General features: G+C 32.4%; 2 protein-coding genes and 1 pseudogene across 2 annotated transcripts; 2 read left to right on the top strand and 1 right to left on the bottom strand.

Moving 5' to 3' along the window:
• The first annotated feature begins 249 nt into the window (after nt 1-249).
• LOC125851702 (uncharacterized) lies at nt 250-1,129 on the top strand (annotated as a pseudogene).
• Nucleotides 1,130-7,970: 6,841 nt separating this feature from the next.
• LOC125861520 (uncharacterized) lies at nt 7,971-8,971 on the top strand. Its single transcript, XM_049541396.1, has 2 exons — nt 7,971-8,282; nt 8,367-8,971. Exons 1-2 carry the CDS (start codon nt 7,975-7,977, stop codon nt 8,770-8,772), a joined length of 714 nt encoding a protein of 237 aa, XP_049397353.1. The 5' UTR covers nt 7,971-7,974; the 3' UTR covers nt 8,773-8,971.
• Nucleotides 8,972-9,098: 127 nt separating this feature from the next.
• LOC125861437 (methylthioribose kinase) lies at nt 9,099-13,695 on the bottom strand. The gene is made up of 6 exons (XM_049541336.1): nt 13,348-13,695; nt 12,853-13,162; nt 11,197-11,371; nt 10,875-11,076; nt 9,944-10,158; nt 9,099-9,528 (listed from the first exon to the last, which is right to left on the bottom strand). The coding sequence occupies exons 1-6, from the start codon at nt 13,531-13,533 to the stop codon at nt 9,354-9,356; spliced, it is 1,263 nt and encodes a 420-aa protein (XP_049397293.1). The 5' UTR covers nt 13,534-13,695; the 3' UTR covers nt 9,099-9,353.
• Between the last annotated feature and the right edge of the window lie 6,681 nt (nt 13,696-20,376).

The following is a 20,376-nucleotide window of genomic DNA, read 5'->3' as shown; positions in this document are numbered from 1 at the left end:
TTTGTTAGGGTGCGTTTTATCCCAGTGAGACTTTTTAGTGCGAATCCAGATTTAGTTGAACTCGTCTGTAATACTAATTTTCTTGTTAACATTAATTGATCGTATGATTTTGAATGTTTTGTGATTATTTTGTCCAAAGATCAACTTGACAGTTCTTTATTTAGTAGTAGTAGTGCTATAAATACATAGTCCAATGATCGAATTTAGACGAGCACCAAACCAACAACATCGATATATATACACACATAAATGGCTAAGTTTTTATTCATAGTAATTTCTTGATTATTTTTCGTAGCATTTCAAAAAGGAGGCCAAGCAGTTACTGTAACGTACACAGTAACAAATAGGGATCCAAATTCAGCTGGAGGCATTCGATTCACAAACGCAGTTGGCATAAATTACACCAAACAGACACTGGCCAATTCCACAAATTTCATTTGGGCAATTTTTCAACAAACAGTTGATGCTGACAAGAAACAATACACAGCTCTCAATGCTTTTGTTTAGAATACTACTAATGGATATATTGCTTATACAGTTGGCAATGAAATTCATTTAGGCACAAGTTACATTCAGTCTTATTCCGGAAACATTAAAACTGAGCCACTGGAATCATATTTCATGAGTCAACTCATGTTTGGCAATTCCTCGATTCCAGGTTAGTGGCGGATCCAGACTAGAGTCTAGACACAACGGGTTTTGTGAACTCGTTGTGTCTAGCTAGGACTATATGTATGTATATTATATAGACATGTCAAATTTAGGACTATATGTATGTATATTGTATATTACTTACCGTATTATAAATAAACAGAATTCACTGATTCGAAATCAAAATTTGTGAGTGCTTCCAGGGGGATTAATAGAAGGGATTTCAGATTATGTGAGACTAAAGGCTGGTTATGTGGTTAGTAACTGGGCGAAGAACGGTCAAGGTATGCGATGGGATGAGGTTATTCGGTCACAGCACGTTTTCTGGATTATTGTAATGGTTTGAGAAATGGATTTGTAGCAGAATTGAATAAGAAGATGAGGATTGGTTATAGTAACAATTTTTTTTGTTGAATTGCTTGGCAAGACACGTGACCAGCTTTTTGTTGATTACAAGGCAAAGTATAACTCTGCTTAAGCCTTTTATGCATTACATGATCATATAAATTTTAATGAACAAAATAAGGTGATCAATTTAGATTACCTAGAGACAGGACGGCTTAACATAATTAGAGGTCTAAAGAGAAATTTCAATTTGAGGCCTAAAATATAAACAAATTTCGTATACGTATTTATTCAAAATGTATTTTTCTTACATTATTTAGATGAAAATTATTAGTATTTAATGTTGTTTTTCGGTTATTGATTTTAGGTAAAATTTTATCAACTCAATATTAATTTTTTTTTTTTTAAAGAATATACTTTATATCATAAATAATTAATTTTTTTCTATAAAAATTTTAACACATAATTTATTTTTGATTAAAATTTGGGACCCTAAGACATAAGCCTTAATTTACAAAGACAAGAGCTGGCCCTGCCTAGAGATNAAAAAAAAAAGGAAAAGGGTCAAAAATACCCTTCAACTTTATTTTATTAGTTGATTATATCCTTACCGTTAAAAAGAAGTTATTTTTACCCCTGCCATTACTAATCTCATCATTTATACCCCTCAATTGGATGGAAAACCCAAATCAGCTAAAAATACCCAACTTAGATTGAATGATCCGATTTTCTCTTTTAACCCGAACCCGACCCACTAAAATCAAATTAAACCCCAAACCCATCTTCTAATGTTCTTCCTCCATTGAAACACCATTGAAGATAACTGGACCCCATTCATGGTGTTTCTTCGCAATCGTTGCTCAAACCCATAATAATTACTGCCTCCTCAAACACCGTTTAGCTCATCTTACTCAACCCATATCGGCAAAAACTTCAGCTTTTAGGCGTTTCCTTGATGCTCATTGTTTGCGTATGTATTATCGCCTGACATTGAATTGAATTGAATTCCCCCATGAAAAACTCGGTTATGTATTTGATTTTGCTAACGAGAGTATTTTGATATGGTGATTTACAGGAAGTACGAGGAATTAGTCCATCATATGTTGAAGATTTTTGTTACATTACGGGCCATACATATACGAAGGAAGTGGTGGTGGGCAATAGATTACAACTGAAATTTTTACATTCTTTGGTGGCTGCTTCTGTTCTATTCCTTTCAAGGTTTACACTACAACCAAATGCACATTTATGGAGTGCAACTCTTCAACGATATTCGGGATATAAAGCATCAGACTTGAAAGAATATATTCTTATCCTACATGACTAAGTTTTTTATCAGATGTGAGAGAGAAAGAGAAGAGATGGGTTTGTTGTTATTTGTTACTATTTAGTATTGTGGGTCGGGTTTGGGTTAGGGTTAAAATATAAAATTGGGTAATTTCAATTGAAATTGGGTTACATTAAGTTAATTTAGGGTTTTCCATCCAATTGAAGGGTATAAATGATGAGATTAGTAACGGCAGGGGTAAAACTAACTTCTTTTTAACGGTAAGGGTATAGTCAACTAATAAAACAAAGTTGAGGGGTATTTTTGACCCTTTTCCCAAAAATAAAAGCATGATATTTCTTTATCATTTAAATTTTTTGATGAGGTAGTCACACTTTAATTTAATTTGATATCAGAGCAGATAAAGATTCTGAGATCGAATCTCACAACAAATTCACGTATTTGACATATGAAAAAAATCAAATCTAAACATAATAATTAAGTAAATAAAAATATAGGTGATTACATCCTTCAAACCCTTCATACCTTAAATTTGATTGTCTATGGTCTATATTCCCTATCAATTAATTACATTCTCAAATAGAAATTGATTTATCTTGCTTCTCAAATTTGATTGTCGTATATTTTAGGAGTTCTATTCGCAATTACTATTGTACACGTCAATCATAAATTGCTATAATTAGTGGACTTTTTTTTTTTGCCCGCACAAACGTAGTATCTATTAAAATATACAAAATAGTTTTGGGTTAAAAAAAAATGTATCAATTTTATATAGGATTTAGACCTAATGTCAATCGATCAGGACTTGTACTTTCTTAAACTTGCTTAAATATTTCTTTAATAAGTACTCCTTCCGTTTATTTTTACTAGTGTACAATATCAAAATAGATGTTTATTTTTACTATTCGACTTGAAATAAATCGAAAAATAATTTAACATTTTATACTTATTTTGTCTTTATTATTAAATAATATTTATTTATCAATATTTAGATAAGTTTTTATAATTAATAAATACATAGTAAAATTATTAGTATTACATTTTTGGAAAAATAACCTAAATAGACAACTTTAAGTTTTTTACTGTCTATTTTTTTCTACTTTTTTAAAATATTACTTAAATCTCTTCTTTCTCTTAAATATCAAAACTGACAGATACATAAATCACTTCTACAACCCACGTTCACCACCTCCTATTTCACTCCTTTTTTTTCTCCCTAAATTCACTCCAATATCTTATCAGCTACAAATCAATATCCCAAATTGATTTTTAAAATTTCTCTCTCAGTTCAACCAGTTCCGAACTTCTTCTTCTCCATCCTCTCTCCCTTCAAAAGTTTGTCATATCAATTTTCATCTTCTTCCTTTCATTTTTATTTTTTTTCAATTTTTTCTTCTTGATACATATGGATCCATATCCTATATCAAATTCTTCTAATACTAATCGAACAATATACGATTTAGATGATGAAAACTGGGCATAAAATAGATCAAAAAGTTTGCATGACCCATTAAATTTGAGGAATCAGTCGAACAAAGAGGTGCCTGAATCGTCTAAACCAAAGGTTGCAAAAAACCTCAAAAAAAGGGAAGAAAAGCAACACCTGCTATTTCCCGACCTTCATTGCCTTGAGTGCGTGTTTTTAATCTTTATTAAACTTGTTTGTGATTTGTATTGCGTTTGTTATGTTAGATTGAAATTAACTGATACATTAACTACATGTGTTATGCTATATTGTTTATTGGGGCAAAAAATGATACATACAAAAATCTCATCTTAATTTGATACATACTGATTTTAGATTCGGTCGACACATATAAAACCCTGTGTATCGAAGAAGATAATACATGTAAAATCTCAATATGAAAAAAATGTTGGTCAAATTTAACAAAAAAGTCGTTAATGTATCAGACAGGTCATCCTTTTGTATAATGTATCAAGTTATACAATAAGTTCAACTAACATTGATGTATGAGACAATTGAAGATTGGTAGCATGTATTTTTTTTATGTATCGAATTGTTTTTATTATGAATCATTTACTCTTAGTGGTAGTAAAGTGTAACTGTTAGTGTTAGTTAATTGTTGTTTAGTGTGAACTGATATTTTTATTTATGTATCATAAAACATCATTATAAATAGTATGATTTTTTCTTTTCATTTTGCAGTCAATGAAATATGTTTTAAAAAAGGTAGCAACACATGTCTTAAGGTTTGGTGCCCCTTTTAACACAAATTTCTTGGAGGAGTTTCAGAAGTCTATAGGGGATGATGTTATTGAAATGTTCAGAGCTACAATCTTTGGACCATATTTAGACATCCCTAAATGTAATTTTCAGGATCAAATCACTAAATGTTTGTTGTTGTTAGAGTTGGAACAAGGCAATTCAAAGGTGTTGCATATTAGACAGGTTAACGGAGGTATCTTGAATTTTGATATCATAATACTCTCATTTTTATCTAATACAACACACATATTTTCACGCTCGCCAAATGTATTTTTGAATTGTTTGAATAACCATGCCCACGAACAGTCATTTTCAGTGTCCACAACATTATATGCCAATGGCAATATGCAACCTTATTACAGAACAACACACATTATTTCAGTTGATACATAACATCTACAAACAGCTCACAACTAAAAAAAATACATACCTGCCCCATCAAGTGTGTTTGCTGATACAAATGTCCCTTTGTAAGCTCCGCCAAGATGTGCACCATCGACAACAACTATTGATTTGCAGTAATCGAACCCCCTCATCAATGGTCTTAAGGCGACGAACAGATACATAAGTTCATCTTCCTCATTCTTCTGCATCCTTATATAAGAATATAGATACACAATATTTATCATGTATATGTATCTCAACATCTGCCTATATCTATCATAGAGTTTACCCCTTTATCATTTTTAGTGCACGTTTTTTAGCACGCCATGCCTGCTGGTAAGATATTTGAACACCATAGAATTCTCTAATATCAGCAATTATATCTTTTGGAGTATGAATACGTTTATGGTTGACCAATGTTGGAGCAGTCACACCACATACAAACCCGACTGTTTCTTGGACTTTGGTTAGTACCATATCCCTTATTGGACATGTATGTTCACTGTTAAAGTATCTAACTTTGAAAAGATCAGATTTTTTCAAGCTTTCATAACGCAGCCACATTCATTCGAAAAGCATACCAACACATAGTTGTACAATTTTTTTCATCATATTAATACATATAACGGTTATATTTTATAATATATAAAACATTAATTTTCAAAGTAATCAAAGAATGATATACATTAATGTATCAACAGTTTTCAGAAATCAACACAATTTATTTAGTGTAGTTTTATGTATTAGATTCAAAAAATATATATTTATCCACGTATCACAAAATTTTCGAATGTTTCGGCTACACGGTTGTTGCTATTAAATTATTTAATGTTTCAACAATGTTATCCTAACATATCAACAGTATTAACTCAATGTATCAACAATATTAACGACCAACACAAATAATTTGTATCAGATTCAAAAAAATAATAATTATCCACGTATCACAAAATTTTGGAATGTATCGTCTATATGATTGTTGCAACTAAATTTTATAATGGTTCAACAATATTATCTTAATGTATCAACAGTTTTAACTTAATGTATCAACAAATAATGTATCATTATTAATCTACCACATATCATAATCAACAAACTAAATAAAAATCAACATCACCATCAAAGACTTTCTAAAAAAAATAATGTATCATACAATAAAATAAAATAAATGTATCACCATTTATAGATCTAAAAAAATCAAACACAGTTCTTCACAAAACATATCAAGTACTCCCATACCTTTGTCTATCAGATCTCTTTACTTTGCAATTGAAGTTGCTCTGTATCTTATATTTCGTCATCACATCAACGAGTGTTGTTTTATCCTTATATAACTGACGTGTTTTCACCTCTATACTTTTTTAATCAATTATGTAATTTGTAACTTCCAATTCTGGAATATAATATGAATCACCTAAGGCTAGAAGACCACTAGAAGACACCCAAGACTATAGCATGTCGTGAAAGAAGCACACTGGACGGGCGTGCTTCGACCGTGTCTCTGGAAAAATTCTTGATTCAACCATGGCAAGAGCTTCTGTATCCTGTGTAGTGCCTTCTACACACATAATTTCTCCGCATGTTCCATCAACATTATGTACATCACCGCCAATCTTCTCACTTGTGTCAATGCATAATTGATACATTGCAAATCCTGGCTCATTTTGTTTCACTTCTAAATATAATTTAACACCCATGTCGTTCTTAATTTTCATCGGAGACGAGTTACCTTCTACGATGTAACGAATTTCAATGTTTTTCCTTGATACATCGATATCTAACTCAGCTGAAATTGTTGCTTTGAGATTCAAAATCGAAATTGATTGTCCAACAACGATTTCATCACTTTTGTAACCTTCATAATTAACTTTGCTCACCCAAATTTCTGAATGCCTCAGTAGAATTGATATATTCATGATGTATCAGCAAAATTTTTGAGTTTTATTCGAATTTCTCACTTTTTCGAAATCGATGAATTTTCAAAAATTGTTCTTCAATAGAGAAGATGTAATTTTGAAATTTGAAATTTGTAATCTCTGAATCGGCTACCTATTTGGATATGGATTGTTTAGGATCAGTTAGGTGTAAATCAAGCTAATTAAATTAATAGAATTAATTATTACGTTTTTTTTTCCTTTTTTAGCGTAACAATAATCTGTTTACCTTGTATCAGAAATAATGTATTGAAATGTTAGCTATGTATCATTCGCCTACCTTTTTAAGAGATTTTTTGTAAAATAAAAAATTAATTGGGATAAGATGTAATTCCTTTAATTTTTACTTCCCCTTTCTAGTACTAATAACACATTTGAATAACTGTAGTATCACGCTGTATAATATATTATTTAAAAAGCAGTTTGAATTTTCCATTTCTCTTACTCGGCGGCTTTTAACGACAATTTTTTTTATTTATTCTTTTTTATTTAAAAAAAAAAAACAGAAATTTCATTGGTTCCATGGTCAAATTCGGTACGTATGTTCACCAGCACCTGAAGCAAGCCTTTTATATATTTTCATATTTACACCTTTAGCCAAGCAAAAATTGATCTAAACCAAATGTCAATTTTGGGAAATAAAAAAGATATTTATTAGTTCATTTTAATTTTGTTCAATAAATGATTTATACTACTATTTCTTGAAGAAAGATATAAGATAATTTAGTAATAATCCGTATGATGATTATTATTATATAATTTCTTTATTGAGTATACCAAAAATTCAAAAACATATTTGTAAAGGACCCGACGAAGAATAATTTATTAAAATTTAAAAATTATATTTTCCCCACTTTTCTTCTTTTTCATAGTATATCTATTAAGAACTTCTGTCTATCTTAATTCTTAAATAAATAAATATCTCATCGATAAATAAAAAAAATTGCTAAAACAGGAAAGAAACTGTAATATATAAATGGGAATAAGGAATGGAAAACCTCATATCACACTCAACTGACTCTGTCTTCTCCTTTTAAAAGAAAAAAAAATTGTGAATACTCAACTGACTTAGTCCCGGTATAAATATTTTATGTTTATAGAAAAACTTATATAAGTGATTGTTTTTGTTAACTTTGAGCAAAAATATGGCTAACATGATTTCCTTTCTTGCTTCTCTGATAATTATTCTTGCAATATTCACCCAAAAAATCAATGCAGTTGATTACACGGTCACCAACAGGGCCGCGAACACCCCTGGTGGTGCCCGTTTCAACCGAGATATTGGTGCACAATATAGCAAGCAAACATTGGCAGCTGCCACTTCCTTCATATGGAACACTTTCCAGCAGAACTCTCCTGCTGACCGCAAAAACGTGCAAAAAATTAATATGTACGTCGATGACATGGGTGGAGTAGCTTATACTAGCGGCAACGAGATTCATGTTAGCGCCAGGTATGCTTAAAAATTGATTCAATAAATAAGAACTGATGCATGTGATGAAATTTCAACTGTGCCACATAAATTCATGTTTTGTAGGTACATTCAGAGTTACTCTGGTAACGTCAAAAGAGAGATTACTGGAGTACTATACCACGAGAATACTCACATTTGGCAGTGGAACGGGAATGGACGGGCTCCAGGTGGATTAATTGAAGGGATTGCTGATTATGTGAGGCTCAAAGCTGGTTATGCACCTAGCCACTGGGTGAAACCAGGGCAGGGTGATCGATGGGACCAGGGATACGATGTGACAGCTCGATTTCTTGATTATTGTAACAGCTTGAAAAGTGGGTTCGTAGCACAGCTTAACAAGAAGATGAGAACTGGATATAGTAATCAGTACTTTGTTGACTTGATGGGAAAGACAGTTGATCAACTTTGGAGGGATTACAAAGCTAAATTCCCCACAATGAATGAACTTGTTTTATTAGACCAAATATGAAAAATATTATCTAAATGCCTTTGTACAAATTCAAGGCTACATGTGTCATGGCCTTGTTGAATAATAATAAGCACAAGGGATTAACTACAAGTTATCTCACTCATATGACTTAATTATGAAGCTACTATATAATTTATCCAACTATCGTTTCCTCTTTTATATGTTTAGTTAAATGTCCACAAAATAATGTTGCCTGGTACTTCTCCATGGCTTCAAAAGATTATAGGATTATTTCCATGCCTTCAGATATCCATAGCAAATAAGTAGAAGCATGTCACCATAAAAGCAGAGTCATGCTAGCTGGAGTGAGTTACCAAGATCGACTAAATAGAACAGAATGTGAAAATATATGAAGTTGGTGCTGAAATAAACTGGAAATGATAATGTTCCTCCACCAATAGAATGACAATTGAGCAAAGAAAACTCACCATTTTATGCATAATGTATACCTAAAAGGGGATTATTTATCATCAATATGCATTTTATATATCTTAATAGACTCCAGAATGCTTAGTCATAAAGCAAACATATCAACGCTTCGTCAAAAGGCGTTACATGATCATCCATTTTAACTTAAGACATTACTGCAACTGAACTTGCTCAATTGTGGAAACAACTTCCTCAATACTCTTGATGTTTCGTCTTTCTTTCAGAAGCTTCTTTGCACAGCTGAGCGCTTGTCGCTCACAATCAGCTCGTTTGGCAACATCCTTGATTGATTCAAAATCTTCTACATGAGCCACCCCAACTATTCTCCTGTGTATTATTAAGAAAATAAGACATTCAATCACATGCACCAAGACTTCAGAACTTTCTTGGGATTAAGAAGGACATTGGTCTTGAGTTGCGGAACAAGACTTATTGCTTGACATGAATGTATGTTATTCCTAAAAGAACTTATTTGGCATTAGAAAGCATTGCATCTTGTCCACCTTCATAAATAAACACACACATACATCTGTATATACACACACACACACATGACACGTATATAATTGTTCATTGAGAACCTTTGTGCCATCTGAGTTACCAAAATTGTCGTGGGAATCAAGCTACTTGCTTTCTTCCCTGTGCAAGGGGTTGTTAAATTTAATATTATTTTTATTCTAAAAAAGGCATAGAGAGAGAAAATGCATACAAGCAAGATTAGAAACAAGAATTCACCAATCACCTTATCATTTTAGCAGCACCAAATCCAAGGGTGTCCTCAAAGAGTTCTTTCATATATTTCTGCTTTACCAGTTGTCGAAGCTCAGTATTATTGTATATTTCAGGAAGATAAGCCTCACCAGGACCATCCTTGTGCTCATCCCAGAGTGCAAGAAACTTTTGGTGAAAGAGGTTCCAAGTCTCTGTTATTGTCTTCAAAATCCAAACTTTATATGACTGAAAACAAACAAGTTCACAAGTGCCAAAAACTTTATATGTCAGTGTATTCTTGACTTCTCAAATATTGAAGAAAGAAACAAATGTCAAATCTACCAATCCATAATCACATCAACATGTCCTCACCGGATAAAAAAATCTAATACAAAAACCAATAAGATGAGGAACGCATCACTAAAATTTAAGCAAGAACCAATGGACAACAGACGTGAAAGGAAAATAAAGGTGGTCTGATCTCTCACTATTGTCCATCCCTCTAATTTAAGACCTTATCTGTAGGGAGACTAGGGTGTGACCTGCTAACTTTTGTTCACAACACAGAGTTTCTTTTCATACTCAATCATTGGAGAATTCATCAGCATACGAAGGTTATATAAGGATCTTTCATCTCACAGGAAGTTAATTTGAACATGTTTAAAGAATTTAAAAGTCAAGAAACCACACTTGAAAATATTATATATTCAGAACACTTATTAGCTTGTAAAGAAATTTATGAACTCATTGAAATCTCTAGATGAATATTTAAATTTACAATCATATCTTTGGAAGAGTAGCCTAAAGACGAGCCTCAATTTCTCGTGATGACATTAGGACATGTATCTTTTTTAAAAAAAAAAAAAAACTGGTTTCTGGCATACAAAGACCTTTTCTATGAATCAAGGAGATTGCAGTAGTAAAAACAGAGAACAAAAAGGCAAATGTTAAAACAGATATACCTTACGGTCATTGGCCTGTTCTGCATGTCCATCTTGGGAAAAGTACGCCAGAATTAGATTTCCAATAAATGCTCCAATATCAAAACCCATTGGCCCATAGAAAGAAAATTCTGGGTCAATTACTTGGGTTGAATCATGAGTGACCATCAAAGAACCAGTATGGAGATCGCCATGTATAAGAGCTTGGGCTCTCTCACAAAACCTGTAAAGTATTAAATAAAGATTGTTGTGATTTTCCAGCTAAAGAAAACAAAAACAGAAAAAAGTCAAGCAAATCAGTTAGATGCACTAAAGCAACATCTTCAAAAAATCACAAACGTACTTGGATTTAAGCTCAGCAACTTCAATCTTCAAACCATTATCGTTGCGAACTGCCTCTGCATCGGCATCAAGATAAGGAGATGTACAGCGATTATATTCGGACACTTTGTAGGGGTCCGAGAAGACAACCTGCTCAGTGAGCCTACACAACTCGACGTTTCCACAAAACTCAGCAACTGCAAAAATGAATAGAAGTCAAAATCAAATAGAAATAACAGTCATGGCCATGATATAGCTCGCCAGTGGCCATCAAAAACCAAAAGTAAATAGTTCTAATGGATAATAATGAATTGGCTCTGGAATGTGCCAACAGATGCCACTCATCATATACATACACCCTTATAAGGCTGAAGATATGTGTAAATGCTATGAGTGAGTGTAGGTGAGGTGTTGTACTGCATTTGAAATGAAAAGGGCATGTGGCTGTTTTAAAATGAATGAGAGGGAAAAGTTTTAGGAATAACACTTTGGACCTGGCACTTACTAACTGAATTCCATACATTAGTATCGATGTTAGTGACAATTGGGTGGTTAGCTGAACTTGTATAGATACTTGTAATTCTAATCCAAAAGTCACTGAATCAGAATCTCAGATATTTTGGCCAAAAATTCGCATTTTCCATTTTGTTCTCCTTTTTCTTGTCCGCCATTACAAATCTCTGAAGCTCAAGAGTAACAGTACAAAAGACCATACACTTGAACATGTAGAACTGTAAACACTTGCAAGGACTTGAACCAATTCTGCAAGATAGCTAAACCAACTTAGCAGGTACCTAGTGCAATAGTTGAGGTGCATCCAAGCAGGCCGGACACCATCGTTGTCAAAAAAAATATATAAGCAAATAGATAGCTCGACCAACTTTCAGATTTGATCATGAAGTGGTTTCTGATCATTTGACTAACTATATTCATCCTCAATAAAAGTACTGCCTCACTAAAAGACAGGGACAGCAACAATGACAAAGTATCAATCGGAATGCACCACAAATGCAAGTTATTATTGATGACAAGTGCAGCAATGCCACACCGATGTTTCCCTTTCCTTAACATGGAGGATGAGATGAGCAAGTTAAGATGTATTAATGAGCTAAGAGATCCAGATTTTGAATTGGCAATGACTATTATCATGGCTATAAATGACAGTGACAAAAAGCTAGCTGACACAGAGCTCATCACCGAACGTTTAAATCAGAAATAGATAAACTGTTCTTCACCAGATGAACTTAGTTGATTGAAGTGTAAAAGCTCTCCTGGTCAAACTCTGATTTCTCATAAGCTATGTTGCTCAGACTCTCCAAAAATGATAGGTGCATGTTGGATTCTCCAAAAGTAGCTTATTTTTGAAGAATCCGACACGGGTGCGGCATCGAAAAAGTGAAGAGTCCACAGCTAATACAACTTTTACTAAACAAGGAGAAACCAAAGCACATGCTTCACAACCAATATCTACCATTTTTACCAGAAGTTTAGATAACTTTCAGTAATGTCGCTTACCTTCACTAATATAGCTCAACCATTGTAAGAAGTATGATTATAGAACAACCAATCATGTAAATTCACACAACTGACATCTATCCATCTAAACTGAAACTTTTGTGAACAACTTCATAAAGCTTAATGCATAAACACAGGTGCCATTGAGATTATTATGGCTCACCTGCACGTTTGTGATCCGTTGTCGTAAGATAAAGCAGGGAGGTGAAAAAAAGAGTCTTTGCCATATAGTCTGAAATGTGTTGTGCAAGCAATGGATACTCAACCCCAGCAATCAATCCCTTCCTCAATATAATATGAGGAGGTTCAAGGTAGCGCATACCAATCAAACACATAGTCCTGTCAAAATGGTAAACTTCAGGTACATGCTCAGGAGACAGACGAGCATGCTCTTTTAGTGCAGTGGCTTCAAAGTAAGCACGTTCTTTTGCCATTGGCCATGACTCTCCTATGCATCGAATATAAGGAAGAGCCTGCATACACAATCCCCATTTAGAAACATCAACAACATAATAGGAAAAGTGTTTAGTTGCCATTCAATAGGGGAATCCCTAAGTTAATTTGGGGGGAAAATTGAATAACTTGAAAACTCCATAGCCCAGCGTAGTAGACTAAAAGATGAAGAATGATTATCCTATCAGAAAAGGATGAAGGGCACCTGTTTGATGACAATCGAACCAGATGGGGCAACAACAATATAGACAAAGTTGAGATTTCCATCACCAACTTCCTTGATTTCAAGTTTATCGAACTGTTTCCCCAAAATTGAAACCAAAGAAGGAGTCGATTTTATGTACTCCACTAGTGACTTCTCGTCCAACGGCCTAAACCCATCAGATGCCATTGTTGATTTGGGGCAAAGGGGAAGCACGAGTAAAATGCTGCTTTTTTTTATTATTTTTGTGTCATTAATACTAGTTGGAAAGTATTTAGGTTGACCTGAATCTCAACGACGCATGTACCATGCCTATATTGAGTAGTCATAGTTACATTGTACCTGGTCATCTTTTCCCAATATTTCCAACTCTTCGCTTAATTTCTAAGCTTTCTCACAAAGAAATTAAGTTTTATATATGTATATTTAATTTTAACTTGTGTAGTATATTTAGTTATTTTCCAATTATATTATAAAAATAATGTATTAATTAGTGCTTATCAAAAGAATTACTTGTAATTCAATTTCAAATAAGCCTAAAGAATAGAATTATCCAAATTCAAACGCTTTGTTAAAATTATTAAATAAATAATTGAGTCATCCATAAGGAGGTGACTTTCAATTAAAAATAAGTTGGGTTAATCCATTCGTTTGGTCTAAGACGTTAACTAATTTATTTGTTGTTGCTATTCTACTGATTAATTTTTCTGTTGTATTTCAACTTTCATTTGCCCTTGATCTTTTAGCTTGAAAAAAGTGGTTCCTTAGGGCTTAGGCTCCAGGCTGTACAAATCTATCCAAGCTTATGTATTTCTTTGGCTTTCATTTGTAAAATGTTACTTGATCGGAGAAATTGACATATCAATTGTAATGTTTTGTGTATTAACTGTTTATTTACTTCTCAGCTATTAAATAGGAGTAGTATTATTATGATCAATGTAGTTTTATAAGTTTAGAGAATAATTATTTTAATTTTTTCCTGTTATTATTAACACATTATAAGGGTTGAATATATTAATTAGTGCTCAAAGATCAGTTAGTTGTTTAGCATGATTCCAAGCATACAACCAATCAATTCAAATACATGATAGGTCTTTACAAACATGATTATCAGTACATCATAGTTAACTTATATATATTGACCTTAATTTATCACTTAATTATAGTATGCTAGTATGACTTGATATAAATATTCGTTACCGATAAATTTCGATTTTTTTTCTCGAGCAAATTATTCACAGCGAGATTTTACTTTTAACTTTGTAAGATGTGGAAAGTCATTGCCACAGAAAATGAAATTGGCATTACACTCATCTTTTCAAAATGGACTGGCCCAATTCAGCCTAGCTCTATGAGGCCAAGGGCTAACTGGAGTAAGGCCCAACAACGTCATATTCCTTTTAAAATAAAGCAACTTTCACATATAGCAAACACAAAATTCATATTTGTATGCTATAGCAAAGTTTGCATAATTGCGCTCCATAGCAAACATATATATGTATAATTCGCTATATATATACAAAAAAATAAACAGTTGTATAATTCGCTATACATATACAAAAAAATAAACAGTTGTATAATTCGCTATACATATACAAAGAAAGCAGTTGAATAATTCGCTATACATATACAAAGAAAGCAGTTGTATAATTCGCTATACATATACAAAGAAAGCAGTTGTATAATTCGCTATACATATACAAAAGAAAGCAGTTGTATACAAAAGATCAATTGTATAATCTGTGTATGTATAAAATGAGAAAGAGAGAAAGACAAAAGAACATTAGGCAGGAAAATATTTGTATTGTATAATTAGAAGTGTATAGGACGAAGATATATGTATTTGCATGTGTATATACAATTTTCTCTCGCTTTATACAAACAGAAGCGCAATTTATACATTTCGTTTCTGTTTGTATAAGCGAGAGAGGCGAGCGAGATTTGGGAGAGTGGCGAGCGAGATTTGGGAGAGGGGAGCGAAAATATGTGTATATACAATTTCCTTTCGCTTTATACAAAAATGCATTTCTGTTTGTATAAAAGCGAGAGAGGCGAGCGACAAAGAGAGCAAGCAAGACTTTGAGGGAGAGAGGTGACTGACAAACAATTTGCTACAGGGCACAATTAAATCAAAGTGTGGTTATACCATTTAATTTGAATTAATAGTTTGCCATTATGTACAATTATCCCTTTAAAATAGGCCAGAGGGAAAGAGATAGTGAAAATTTTATAATTGATATTTATAGGACTAATATTTTTCCAAATATAACCTTTCTTATGTTAACAAGTGCATCACATAACACTCGTGTCTCTATTTATATTTAAATTTAAAAATAGAGGATTATAAAAAAAAATGGTCTTAAACCTAATATTAGTTGGGAAAATTATGTGGTTAAGCAAATTTATATTACTTAATTACTCATCATAGCTATAGTTTGCTATAATTACCACTCGCGACTAACATTATATATTAATTACGTGGGCTGACTTCGAGTTTGTATAATTAGTCATGTTTATATATGTATAATTCGCCAGAATATACAAATATATATGTATAATATACAATTATCTAACCGATATACATATACAATTCACCTCTCTCCCACTCTCCCTCTCTCGCTTGCCTCTCTCCTCCCTCTCCCGCTTGCCTCTCTCGCATCTCTTCTTACTCTCCCAATCTCACTTGACATATATCCAAATGCATATGTATAATATACAATTATCTAACCGATATACATATACAATTCACCCCTCTCCCACTCTCTCCTCCCACTCCCAATCTCACTCGCCTCTCTCCTTCCTCTCCCAATCTCGCTTGCCATGTATACAAATGCATATGTATAATATACAATTATCTAACCAATATACATATACAATTCACCTCTCTCCCACTCTCTGCCTTCTCTCGCTCGCCTTTATCCTCCCTCTCCCAATCTTGCTCGCCTCTCTCCCCCCTCTCCTAATCTCGCTCACGTCTCATCTCCCTCTCCCAATCTCGCTTTCCATATATACAAATACATATGTATAATATAGAATTATCTAACCAATATACATATACAATTCACCTATCTCCCACTCTTTGCCCTCTCTCGCCTCTCTCCTCTCTCTCCCAGTCTCGCTCGCCTCTCTCATCTCTATAACATATAGCTACGAATTGTAATTATCAAACTATAGTTATGGAGAGTAATTAGGCTATTTTTGAATGGCTATATGTGAAAGTTCCTCGTATTAGTTATCAACATTATGGAGGATTTTTCAAAGTGTTTGTTAAAAATAAGTTAGTAGAGATACATTTTATTTTTCAGAATTGAGTAGTTTCTTTTTTAAGAGGTGTGATCAAATACTCCCTTTGTCCCTAATTACTTGTCCACTTTTTCTTTTTTATTTGTCCCTAATTACTTATCTATTTTGACAAATCAAGAAAGGACAACTTTTTTTTTACTTATTATGCCCTCAGTTAATTACAAAGGACAACTTTTTTTTACTTATTATGCCCTCAATTAATTACTCTGAAAAATGTAGAACTTCTTGAAAATCTTAAGTTTTTAATTCATCTACTTCATAATTAATAGGGGTGAAATAAACTCACTATGTCAATCATTATTTTCTTAATATGTGTGTCAATTCAAAAGTAGACAAGTAATTAGGGACAAGGGAGTACTCCCTCAGTCCCTAATTACTTTTCATTTTTTAGTTGTCCCTAATTAGTTGTCCATTTTGACAAATCAAGAAAGAACAATTTTTTTAACATATTATACCCTCAATTAATTACTTTGAAAAATGTAGAACTTCTTGAAAATCCTAAGTTTTTAATTCATCAATTTCATAATTCATATGGGTAATAGTAAACTCACTATGCCAATCATTATTTTCTTAATAAGTGTGTCAATTCAAATATGGACAAGTAATCAGGGACAAAGAGAGAATACATAACTTCTTTTGAAATTGAGGGACTATGAACTTTAATTACGTATTTATAGCTCAATAAAACTCTCTTCATTTCAAAGCAAGTGGTATTTTTACTTTTTTTTATTCTGTTTTACGATGAGTGATATTTTACATAATTGAAATAATATAAATATTTTCTAATAATTTTACCCTTATTTAATATAACCAAGAAACTATTGAAGATAAAGGAGGCTGATGATTGGAACATGTCAAAGGAACAGGTCCAACAAAGCTGACTGACGAGTCTACAATAGGTGTTGAAGATGAAAGAAGCTCATGATTGAAACATGTCAAAGGAACAGGTCCAACGAAGCCGTCTGACGAGTTTATAACACTGCTGTAGAATTAGAGTCACTTTAGACTATTATATCTATTAGGATTATATTACGATTAGGATTATAGTACAACTAGGATTAGATTATTTATAATTGCATTATTATTATTTTAGTAGTAATAGGTATTGTAGTAGGACTCCAAGTATAGTTAACTTAGGACTCTACAATTATTTCCCTATATAATGAGTATGTACTTAACGATTTTAATCATCAATACAATCCTTGATTTCTCTAATCCTAGACGTGAGATTTGTACATGGTATCAGAGAATAAAAGCTTTTCCGCTCTCTGAGTATTAATAAAAAATAAAAAAATAAAAACATGTTAAATTGCAATGACCACTTGTACCAACACTATGTTGACTTCCTCACTTCACCAACTTATTGACGCTTGCTCCATTAAACTTAAGCGAACAAATTACCTCATATGGAGGACACAAATATCCCAATTGATTTATGTAATGAGACTAACCTATCTCATCACAGAAAATGAACAAGTAAAAGCAGTTGTTCCACTGGACAGACTGTTGGGAAAGTTGTAGTGGTTAAGATGGATGCAAAAGATAGTGGCACCATTGATGATTGGAAGGAGAAAGATGTGTTACTAAGAAGTTGGATCTCAAGCACCTTGATCGAAAAAAACATGTACCTAATTGTGGGTTTCTCAACTGCCAAGGAAATGTGGAAATGCTTGGAAAAATCTTATAATCAAGCAACAAAAGTAATTAATTTTGCTAGGGGTTTAGGTCTCAAATACAAGACCTTTAGGGCTGTCATATTAGGTAAGGCACCATATCCCACCCTTGATCAATTTATTTATGCTCTCACGAGTTTTGATATAAGGAAAGATAAAGAAGATGTGTCACAACAAAACCATAACATGATATTCTCTGACCCAAAAGGTAAGGGTAGAGGAAATAACAACATCAGCTCCAGAGAAACATGTTTCAAGCCTACTGGACAGGGAATGGGTTCTCAAAATAGTCAATATGGACTAGGTTCTCCGAACAATAAAAGTTTCAGAAGTGAAAATAAGGATAAAAATAGTAATGAGTCATGTCAAATATGTGGTAGGAATAATCATACCGCTCTTAAGTATTTTTACTGATGGGACTACTCGTATCAATCTGCAGATGAATTAACTATCACAAGCAACGACTAGACATCATATTCATACTGAAGCATTGACAAAACAAGTTTTTGTTGGGTATTCAAAGTTTTTGTTGGGTATTCAAAGCAAGCTAGGAGTAACCATTCCTCTACTCTCTAGCTTGAGGGGAAGTGTTGAAGATGAAGGAAGCTCGTGATTGGAACATGTCAAAGGAATAAGTCCAACGAAGCTGAATGACGAGTCTACAACAAGTGTTGAAGATGAAGGAAGTTGATGATTGGAACATGTCAAAGGAACAGGTCCAACAAAGTTATTTAACGAGTTTACAACATTGCTGTAGAATTAAAGTCGCATTAGGATTAGACTACTTATATCTATTAGGATTATATTACGTCTAGGATTAGATTACGATTAGGATTATAGTACAACTAGGATTAGATTATTTATAATTGCATTATTATTATTTTAGTAGTAATAGGTATTGTAGTAGGACTCTAAGTATAACTAACTTAGGACTCTACAATACTCTCCCTATATAAGGAGTATGTACTTAACAATTTTAATCATCAATACAATCCTTGATTTTTCTAATCCTAGATGTGAGATTTCTACAGAAACTAGTACTAAGAAGTCGTTTGGTGTGAATTATAAGGTATACTAATTTAATGGATAAAATGAAAAATTATTTTATAATGTGTTTGGTTAGAGATATTTGGCAGTCCTGAGTTATTTATCCACCATTTATGTTCTAGTGATGTGATAAATTATTTCATATGCATAATGAAATAACTTATTCCAAAATAACTTATTATGAAATAATTTATCTCGAGATAACTCGTTAAAAAAAAGTGTCTATTGAAAATGAATGCAGTGGTCCATTCCACTGAAATTGGTGCCTATAAATACAATGGAAAATTCCCATATGAGTCACATCCAAAGCTAATCTTAATCCAGAATTTAAATTTATGAAACTCTACTAGGTTCTTAAATTAATATAAAATAATAATTAATTTTATAATTATCTTTTTACGAATATTTAGTAGATTTTTAGAATAATTACAGAGCTTAAACAAAAGTTTTATTGATTGTAAGTAGTGCCGGTAAAATGAGCCCATATTTTGGTAACCCGTCCAATTCGTCCATATTTTAATGAGTTGGGTGAGTGACTTTTTACATGGGTAAAATATGGGTTGATATCCATATTCAATCCACAAAAATATGGGTAAAATATGGGTAAAGTTTGAATTAGCCAAATGGATTAAACTTCTAACTTTTATTCGCTCAAAATTCATGATATCACTAAAAAAAATTGTAACTTCTCTTCCTTTTTATATTCTTCTATAGAACTAATTATTTTTCTCTATAATTGAAAAGGTGAAATCTTTGCCCCTCCAAAAAAATATATTTTAAATGTACATTTTTTTTGTTAATTATAATTATATTTTTTTATTTGTTAAATTTTATATTGGATAATAAATAATAGTGTAAAATACGCAAATCATGCATTAGTATTGACATTGCTTAAAGTGCATTAAACATGTTTTAGTCCTAAAATGCAACTATTTATTTACTTTGAAATTAAAAATATTTTCCCCTTGTTATTACATAAATTTATTTTATATTGAAAAGTTAGGTTTTT

The sequence above is a fragment of the Solanum stenotomum genome, chromosome 1 (assembly GCF_019186545.1).
Source record: "Solanum stenotomum isolate F172 chromosome 1, ASM1918654v1, whole genome shotgun sequence".
Classification (NCBI taxonomy): Eukaryota; Viridiplantae; Streptophyta; class Magnoliopsida; order Solanales; family Solanaceae; genus Solanum; species Solanum stenotomum.
This window is presented reverse-complemented; position numbering and strand designations above follow the sequence as displayed.

Coding starts and splice junctions, on each gene's coding strand:
- LOC125861520 (XM_049541396.1), top strand. CDS start 7,975: ATGGCTAACATGATTTCCTTTCTTGCTTCTCTGATAATTATTCTTGCA. Junction 8,283..8,366: donor GAGATTCATGTTAGCGCCAG/GTATGCTTAAAA, acceptor CATGTTTTGTAG/GTACATTCAGAGTTACTCTG.
- LOC125861437 (XM_049541336.1), bottom strand. CDS start 13,533: ATGGCATCTGATGGGTTTAGGCCGTTGGACGAGAAGTCACTAGTGGAG. Junction 13,163..13,347: donor GTTCGATTGTCATCAAACAG/GTGCCCTTCATC, acceptor TTGTGTATGCAG/GCTCTTCCTTATATTCGATG. Junction 11,077..11,196: donor GTTGCTGAGCTTAAATCCAA/GTACGTTTGTGA, acceptor AATACTTTACAG/GTTTTGTGAGAGAGCCCAAG.